The sequence below is a fragment of the Silene latifolia genome, chromosome 7 (assembly GCF_048544455.1).
Source record: "Silene latifolia isolate original U9 population chromosome 7, ASM4854445v1, whole genome shotgun sequence".
Lineage (NCBI taxonomy): Eukaryota > Viridiplantae > Streptophyta > Magnoliopsida > Caryophyllales > Caryophyllaceae > Silene > Silene latifolia.
The window spans coordinates 9,464,467-9,474,363 of NC_133532.1; the positions used below are offsets into that span (position 1 = coordinate 9,464,467).

The 9,897-nt window shown below is 33.6% G+C and overlaps 1 protein-coding gene across 1 annotated transcript; it reads left to right on the forward strand.

Annotated features, from left to right (window-relative positions):
• Nucleotides 1-4,334: 4,334 nt before the first annotated feature.
• Nucleotides 4,335-6,223, forward strand: LOC141590869 (peroxidase 57-like). The gene is made up of 4 exons (XM_074411394.1): nt 4,335-4,901; nt 5,010-5,183; nt 5,261-5,423; nt 5,512-6,223. Exons 1-4 carry the CDS (start codon nt 4,668-4,670, stop codon nt 5,925-5,927), a joined length of 987 nt encoding a protein of 328 aa, XP_074267495.1. The 5' UTR covers nt 4,335-4,667; the 3' UTR covers nt 5,928-6,223.
• Nucleotides 6,224-9,897: the final 3,674 nt, after the last annotated feature.

A 9,897-nucleotide genomic window follows, 5' to 3' on the forward strand; every position in this document is an offset into this window, starting at 1 on the left:
GACTAATTACTCATCTTATTTAAACACTTTCATTTATCATGCATTATTCCACTTAATAATCATAATTTAATGCTAATCTTTTTATATTTTACCGTTATGAAAACATTTCACCTATAAAAGAAAATAAATTGATAAAAATTCTAGCACATTCCTAGCAAAAACAAATTAATGAAAAAGTTTGTTTATTTTCATCTGATTATTTTATTTGATTTATTTTTCAACAATTCTCATATCTTTACTTTGTGGTGTGTAGGAATCAAATGGACAAGAAATGAAGAGATAAGAGAGAAGTATAAGAAAAGTGGAGAATTCGACAAGCATTTATATTATATAGTTTGTTTTATGCATTGTCGAATGTATATAAAGACATTTGAGATCGTCGACGATTGAATATAATCACCAGCGAATGATGGTCAAACTTTGGTGAAGGAAATCCTCAACGAATTACTGACGGAAAAAGGCTGTTACTGATGGATTTTGCCCGTCAGTAACCCGCGTTTTCGTAGTAATATAACTTGACTAAATTGTAACTTTAGTTTTTTTAATTTCTTTTCAATAGTGATAGATTGTTTTGCGGATGTTTTTAATATATTTATCATTGTTAATGTGTAATAAATTTATTAAGATTGATATTAACAACAAATTACACATATGACTAAGGCAAGATAGTGTAAATATAGTATTCTCTATATATTTAATTAAGTTGGTTAGATGGGTAAATCTATATTTTCCTTATGATTTGAATACTAATGAGATGAGATATGATACATTTGATTTTGTTGTCTTATTGTTGCTTTGATGATAAGATGGCAAAAGTACATTGTATATATCGATTTGCGATAATCTATTTATATTAATTCTCTTAGTATAATTACTTACATTTTATCCCAAAACAACATAATACTAATGAGTAGAATATCTTTTCTACTTTTAAATTTCAATGTGAGAATGGATGCTTTATCTATTTACCCACCTTATTTAAATTATTTTTAGTTGATTAAATGTTACAATAGTTAAGAGAAAATGAGTGAAGAATATTTGAAGTCTTAAATATCATCATTACTTCCAAACTAAAAAAAAAGAGGTATATAAACTATGTTTAATACTACTTCTTATTATTTTAATTAATACGGAGTATCATCATTTAATAAAGTTGACTAACAAAAATATCAAATTTGACGTTGAACAAAAATGATATCATTTGGTTACAAAAGTAATGAGAATGAGAATAACAAAATAATAGGTTGCAATAAAAAAAACAATACTAAAGAATGACGTAAAATCGTAAATAACTGAATATCAAGCTACTACAAAAAGTAGTAAAAAAAATTTACGCCAACAAATCAATGAAAAGTTAGAGCTTAACTCTTACACTTTCACAATAGGTTATCTCCTATTGAATAAACCACACCCCATCCTTTTAATTTCCCTATCATAATATTGCAATAATTAGAACCCTACACAAATGCTTTGTGTGTCTTTCCATCTTTTCTAACTTTTAATTATTCTTTCATTAATTTGGCATAAATTCAAATTCATCATTCTCTTTGAAAGTCCAATATTTTACTTTCATAAAATATGAGTATATTAGTAAGGGATATCGTGGAGGGTCTCATGTAGCAACTTTATTTTTGTTATCGATTCACAAAAACGACTCATTTTATTGCTCAGTAAAACATACCTAAAATATGAATGGCTAAAATAATTAGAGAGATAGACCACGAATGAAAAAATGGAAAAATCATCAAAAAAACTAAAGGGGAAAATGCATGAACGATCCTTAAACCGGACCCGTGAATTTCACGGGTCACAAAACTAGTTGTACTATTATAAACCGTGAACACCGATATAGCAGGGGCCCAACAAGAGGAGATATCAATGCTTCCGCGGAACAAGCTCCTACTTTAGATTATATAAATAAGAAAAGTAGAGTCGGAATTGAGTATTGAAAATAACTATCTAATCCATCTTAACACTCATTTTGTGTTAGGGAACTTCCTTTAATTCCCCAATGGCCTATGTAATACTCTTTGCATATCTTTTTCAGAAAACTATTCGTGTTTGACTTTTGAATGTTTAACTAGTTTTGTTACCCGTGAAATTCACGGGATTATACATTTTTAGTGGTGATATTATTTACGTCATGTGAGAAAATGTATTTTAGTGAAGACCAATACTCAAGAATCGTGTTTGTAAATTTTCCATTTTAAAAATAACCTAATCGTAAGTGTTTATTTTGATACGTTTGTTATTTATGTTTTTGGATAGCTGATATTTTATAATGATAAAAAACATACTTAAAAATGTTATTTAACCAAAAAAATAATCTCTAGATGTTATATTTAATCATAAGTACTACAAATATTAAGCAATATTTTGATACAAATTTTTTTCAAGAAAAAAGTAATGGAATTGGAGACCACCGTCTATTTCAGACTACATAGGAGAAATATGGATGCCTAAAGAAATGCGGAGTTAATTCTCCAATGACTCGTATCTCGCTAATTTAGAGAGATATAGATATACACTTCCCGCATAATTCAAAGCAATTCGTCTAGCTGATCTTCCAAATCATTAGTTTCTCGTTGATCTTTCAAATCAATAGGTTATCGTTATTTTCATGTACTTAGTTTGTTGTTTACCTGATTAATCTTGGGAAATTATATGAGCAAATTCTCCCACTCCCTCTTGCAACATTAACTCATCCCTTACCTTAACTTTTCGTACTCATTTCCTCATACCATGGTATCCAAACAACTGGCTAGGTAAGCTAAGGTTTGCACGTGTATATTATTCTAAAATCCAAATAAATGTTAAGCATTGTATGGTTGTACTGAGTATATCGTATTAGATAAATTGCATATATACCCTTCTCTACTATTGAATCCTCCATTTCTCTAATTAGGTAATATATACAATCCTTAGTGGTATGCAAGAAGAAAGGTTGGTTTTATCTTTCAAAAGTACACTATATGGTATACACTTGTGTATAAATTATAGTAGGACTTATATGTTACTATGTATAATGGAACATATAATGCTTCACTCAGTCCACAATATTATATGAAGGTGAAATATGATAAATTTCAATAAGATACAGAGTATTAGGCATTGAGTCTTGTAATTGTCCTCTGTATAATAAGTTATACAAATTGGGAAATGATATCAAGAAGGTTTCAAATAGAATATTTCGATTAACTAAAATATGACACTCGGAAATTTCAACACTAAATATATAAAATAAAGAGTATACCAATAAGTTTATTGGGTCCTTTAGAGCCAAAAAGAAAAAAAAAAAAAATAAGCTTCTTGGCAAATTTCATCCTACCACTCCTCCTAGACGCACATGCAAAAAAAAACTGTTGTAAATATTTTGCAATCTAGAATCACAAAATCAAACTAAATCAAGAATCAACAAATCTATCACCTGAATATTAGAAATACCAATAGAGTACGTAAATACAAGAAAGTAATATACAGATTTTGTGTTGCTTCACTTTCATTCAACATCTCTAACGTCTTCTCAGATTACGATTTATCATCAATTCAGCAAAAAAAAAACCAAAAAAAAAAAAACAAATGGAAAACCATAAAGTCAAGCTTACAATACTGATGCAAGAATATAACTTCTCAAATATCGTTAATCTGTACAATAAATTAAATTGAATAATTAAATCTGAAAATAGGATGAGAGGTAGTAGAGCCTTACTTGTGAAATGGGTGAGAAATGGATGATTAAAGAGAGATTTAAAAGGCCAAGAACAACCGTTACATGCAAAGTCTAGTTTAAAGAGGGAATTGATAAGGCATGTTAAGTGGTTAACTATGAAATAATTAATAGCATTAAGTGGTTAGAAAATGGTGTGACTCTACGGTTTACATGAGGAAGACGATTTAAGCGTCGGATAATTATGAGCCATTAAACTAAATATAATGATGTAGTATACGTGGTATCATAAGAGTGTCACCTTGTGTAGTGGCATTTACGTGGCTTTTTCCAAGCTGACGTGGATTTTACACGTGGCGTTTAGTTGACATTTTAGGGAGCCTTTTAATATAGTTTTATAGATTTACAAAACCTTAACCGTAAAATTATGAAAACTTATAAAATGGTATTAAATATTAAATATTTACAATTTGTTGTCGACCTAAATTATTTTTCCAAAGAAAAAATTAGTTAATAAATACAGAGGATAAAGTCTAAATCGCTTTAATTAAAAACGTAAAAAAAAGAGTATATTTTTGTAATTAAAAAAGAAGATACTAGCAATTAGGTAGAATGTCAAAGATACTAGTATATATATACTGCACGACCATATATATGATAACAATGACAAGTAACAAAACAGGAGGATCAAATACACCTTCCTTCGTCACTACTACGGGTCATACGGTTCGGCAAAACAACTTGAATTATTTTGACCATGTTCATCATATATTCTCTATGCATTGAATTGTATGCTTCAATATCAAACGCACGACTTTGTTATAATTCAGAAATCGTGCATTCATGTAAACCATATTTATGCTAAGTCTGCATTTTGCCCTATTTGCTTTACTATAAATATGGACCTCCTTTTGTATTAATCTCATAAAAACAAAACACAAAAACAACATTAATTTGTAATTTTCCATTTATAACATTTTTGTTTGCTGTTTAAGAAAATATGGCTAAGGTTAAATCGAGTTCTTCGTCTCCGATGGCAATTCTAGCCATTGTTGTTTTGTTGATGAGCCTTGTGAGTCAATCTTATGCGCAGTTGAGCGTGGGATTTTACAAGAATAAGTGTGGTGCCTATGATGTTGAATCCGAAATATACAAGGTTGTGAGCGGTTTTTATGCTACCGATAAAACCATTGTTGCTGCTCTTCTTAGGATGCTCTTCCATGATGCCTATGGGGTATTTATTTATCCTTCTTTTTAATGACCAAGTATTTATGTACTATTATTAGTTATATACTGTATATAACTGATTACTAACAAAGACTTGTTTGTTCATCTTCAAAAGGGATGTGATGCGTCACTTTTATTGGACGGACCTGAAAAAAGTCAAGACAATAACTTAAGCGTGAGAGGATACAACATCATTGATGCTTGCAAGAGTGCTTTGGAGAAAATTTGTCCTAAATTGGTTTCTTGTACTGATATCTTGGTTATTGCTACTCGATATTCTGTTTACCTGGTACGTATACTAAACTACATATATAGTCCTTAAAATGTTTATACAAATATGGATTCATCATATGTTTGTATGCACAGGCTGGCGGAACATATTACAATGTCGAAACAGGAAGAAGAGACGCTACAACCTCTAGTGCTACAACCGGTGCCAACCATCCTGGACCTACAATCCCGGTTAGTGATTTCGTCAACAAAATGGCAGTAAGAGGATTAAGCGCTGCTGACACCGTGCTTCTCCTAGGTACGTAATCTTCAATATCAATGATTGAATGCAGAACAAGTACTTGTAAAACAGAGAAAATATAAATATATTTTGGCATTGTTTGTAGCTGGAGGTCACACAGTCGGAATCATACATTGCAAGTTCTTCCTACCGCGTCTCTACAACTTCAAATCGACCGGACTACCCGACCCGAGCATCAACTCAACGACTCTCTCATTCCTAAAAAAGACATGCCCAAGTGGGGGTTCAAACAACTTTGTCTACGCGGACCAAACTCCAGGAAGCGGGTTGAGATTCGACCCAGGGTATTTCAAAGCGATAAAGATGGGACAAGGTATCCTTGAAATTGATCAAAGGTTGGCATCAGACCCAAGTACCCGTGCTATTGTTAATTATTTCGCAACCAGCAGCGACTTCGCCACCCTATTTGCCGGGGCAGTTAACAAGCTCACCCGGTATGGGGCACTCACTGGTACCCAAGGCCAAATCAGGACGAATTGCCACCGCGTTAACAGCTACTAATTGAAATTGACTATTATCGATTCCCCTGCCAATTCCAAGTTATTACTTTGATAGTAAACATTCTTTATTTTGACGATTCTTGTTATCGAACACATCAGTTGTTCGATGTGTTTGACATTGTTGTTTATCTTGATGATTATTTGAATATTTTGTTTAGATATATTACTCTTACTAGTTACTACTATTTAGGGGTGTCTAAGACCCCGTGTAACCACGGGCGGAGGAACTGGGCTTCTGGTTTTGGATCCCGAATTTATAAGCTTTATTGATGAAATTTAATATATAAGCTTTATTGATGAAATTTAATATAAACATCACACTTGTATATTCATATTTGGGGCCTCATTTTTTTTACGGTGCCCCGGGCCTCTGTTAGTTACAAGACGCCCCTGCTAGTACTATTCGTCTTTTATCTTTAATCAATCGTCTCTTCGGGGAGAGGGTAGGGGGAGAAAGGGGGTAGTGTGGGGGAAAGAGGAGGTCAGTAGGCAACAGATCAAGAGTATATTGGATTAGGGTTTTTTGTTCGAACCGTTATACTAGGGACTAAAACAACTATATATAAAAATTAATTTTTCCGTCATAATGACACTTTTGCAAATTCCTCAAGCATTGACGAACATGATAAGGGTCTTCATAAAGAATCAATGCTAAATTGATTCAGGGAACTTCCTTACTTCTTTTATGGAGTTGAATTAGTTTTCCTTCAATTAGTATATCAAATATGAAGTAGTCTAGATTCCCAATTTCCCACTACTTCCATAGAAATGACCAATTAGTACAAAGGTCATGCAAACTGAAAAGCTAAATATTGGCTTATTGGCTTATTGTTAGTTTACTCGATTTGTAAATTGTAATAATTCTATTCTTGATAATTTAAAGTTACGAGCAATGCATGTTAGTAGCATGTTTTGGTAAGTAACTTGCTTTTATAGATTAGATAGATGGTCACATACTCACATCTCGTCTTGTGCAATTTAGACTTCTGACGGGTCAATAGGGTTAAGTTCAGATTGGGCCAATTTTAGGCTGAGCCGGTCAGTTCGGATTCGGGTAATTTGGGGCCAATTATTATTAAACTAGTTATGGATAATAATCGGTGTGAAACAATAAACATGGGCGGGTTGTACTGAGTCGGGTCAATTCGGGGTCGGGTCAAGCTCTGGTCTTGAGTTAGGGTGTCGGGTCAGATACGAGTCGAGTTATTCGCGTCGGGACATTCAAGCCGGGTCAATTTTGCTAGGTTTATGTAAAATTGTGTCCTTATACTCTTTATATCAGCGACGGATTTAGGAGAGGGTTAACAGGGAAATGACACCGCTAAAGGATAATTTTTGGAATTATTAGTTAAAATTTTTGGACTTTTTTCAAATTTACCTTCTACTATTACTAGTTTACTCCCGCTAAGTTCAAATCCTTGCTCCATCAGTTGCTACCCCAATCCTCCAATAAATGGTTAAGGTTATCTATTTTTGGTACCAAAAAAATTCTTAAATATGAGACCTTAACATAAGTTTAAAACAACGTGAGAAAAATTCACTATTCTAAATTTTTTTATGGGTCTGCCCCACTCACATATAAGTGTGATGTATGCTCATCCAATTACTAAAGTCTGCTTCAATGAGTCTGAGTTGTTAGGAATCAAATTCACGTCCCACATTATAGGCAGGGATAGTTAGTATATGTAACTAACTGTAACTACCACAAATTAAGGAAGTTTGTTAGAAGTAGTTACAAAGTTGTTATACTCAATCTCATGTAACTACTATATATATACATCATGTACAAACAATTCAATACAAGTTCATGAAATATAATTCATTCACAATATCAATCTCTCTCTCTCTCAATAATCTTCTCTCTAATTCATCAACAATGTGTTAGTTTAATATGGTCTCAATCGCTTAGGTTTATTTCGATCTTACACTTCCGCCATTAAAATCATGCTTTTACTCTCTGATTCTTCATTTCTTTCTTTCACAAAATGCCTGAAAATCAAGAAAACACATCTCTATACTCTCCCTTCGATGATCTGTTGTTCCTTTCCCAAACTGATCAACCAAGCTTAGCCTTGTCCTCCTTCTTGTTCGATGGCACCAGTTTTCTTCAATGGCAACAAGAGGTTGTTGCTGCTCTGCTATCCAAGAACAAGAGTGGATTTCTCTCTGGTGAATGTGCTTGTCCTGCTTCCTCTGATCGCAAGTACAATCAGTTGATTAGATGCGATGTTCTGGTTAAGAGATGGATTCTCAATTCCATGGTGCCACTCTTACGTGATAATTTGCAGTTTGCTGCATCATCCAGAGCTTTATGGATTGACATTGTTGAGCGATATGGTCAACTCAACATTCTTGAAGTCTATGAGTTAAAGAAGGATCTTGGGAAAATTTCTCAGGAGAATATGTCTTTGGTTGAATACTATGGGAAGCTCAAGAATGTTTGGGAAAGTTTGGATCACATGGACCCTATTCCATCTTGCACCTGTGGAGCCATGAATCAGTGTTCCTGTCAATTGTTTAAGAGATTGGTTGAGAGGGAAACACAGGCTAAGCTACTGCAGTTGTTAATGGGACTGAACTCAGGTTATGAACATGCACATACCAACTTATTGTCTTTAGATCCATTGCCCCCAATCAATAAGGCTCTGGGTATGTTACAAAAGATTGAAAGACAGAAGCATCTCAATGATCATGCTACTGAAACTGTTGTGGAAACTGCAGCTTATGCTTCAAAGAAAAGGAGTTACAGCAAGACTGCTTCTGATTCTGGTAATACTTGGAAACGTCCTAAAGAAGATGATTCTGAGGTTGAGTTCAAGAGTTGTGCTCATTGTAAGAAGAATGGTCACACGATTAAGGAGTGCCACAGACTGATGACTTGTACTTTCTGCAAGATAAAGGGTCACATCCAAGAAAGATGCTACAAGTACAAAGCATATCTGGCAAAGAAGGGTAAAGAAAGAGTTGAAACTGCCTCTTTTTCAAAGGCTGCTAATGTGGGTATGGTCACCTATGATGAGGATTCTGAGTATGAAGATGTTTCTCCCCTGGAGTCTAATGCTGATAATCAGAGTCACCAGCTTACTCAGTTTCAGAATACAGTTTATCCTCACATTAATCCTGATTTTGTCCAAGGGATTATACAGTCTGTTACCAAGTCTGTTATTCATCAGGTGTTTCAGGCTATTTCAGATCAGTCTACTTCTGATTCTTCTGGTTTGAAATCTTCAGTTCACTTTGCTGGTATGAAAGCTTCTTCTCATGCTTTTTCTGCAAGTATATATGTTTGATTTCAGTAACCTTGATTGGATAGTAGACACAGGTGCATCAGATCACATTACTTCTAATATGTCTCTTATGCATAATGTGAAATCTCTTGACAAACCTGTTTATGTTGCTCTCCCTGATGGTACTGTGAAAGTCGTGCACAAAATAGGTGATATTATTCTCACCAAATTAATTGTTTTGCGTGGTGTCTTATACATACCAGATTTTAAGCAAAACTTAATGTCAGTAGCCAAATTAATAAGTGCTACAGGTTTGATTGTTAGCTTTCTAAAAACCAAGTGTGAGTTTCAGGACCATTCAAGTAATGATGTGGTTGCTGAGGCAAGGAGAGTTGGGAATCTATATAAGTTTAGAGTTGCATCACCTAGAGATATCAAGTCAACTTTTTCAGTTTGTTTAAATAAAGAAAGAAATCTCAAGAGTATACTGTTAATTCTGCTAAGATTTCTGATATTGCATTAGTACATTCTCGGTTTGGCCATAGTTCTTTAGAAAAGTTGCAACATGTAAATGGAATTAATGTGTCTGGAATAAAGAATTTTCATTGTGAAGCTTGCATTTTTGCCAAACATCATTCATTGCCTTTTCCTGTTAGTGTTGCTTATGCTAAGAATTGTTATGATTTGATTCATGTTGATGTTTGGGGACCATACAAAACCCCTGCATTGTCTGGGGCTAAATCT

What these genes read in the sequence shown, in the direction of transcription:
- LOC141590869 (XM_074411394.1), top strand. Translation starts at nt 4,668, where the DNA reads ATGGCTAAGGTTAAATCGAGTTCTTCGTCTCCGATGGCAATTCTAGCC. An exon ending in TCTTCCATGATGCCTATGGG is followed by an intron (nt 4,902 to 5,009) that starts GTATTTATTTAT and finishes CATCTTCAAAAG; the next exon opens with GGATGTGATGCGTCACTTTT. An exon ending in TGACACCGTGCTTCTCCTAG is followed by an intron (nt 5,424 to 5,511) that starts GTACGTAATCTT and finishes CATTGTTTGTAG; the next exon opens with CTGGAGGTCACACAGTCGGA.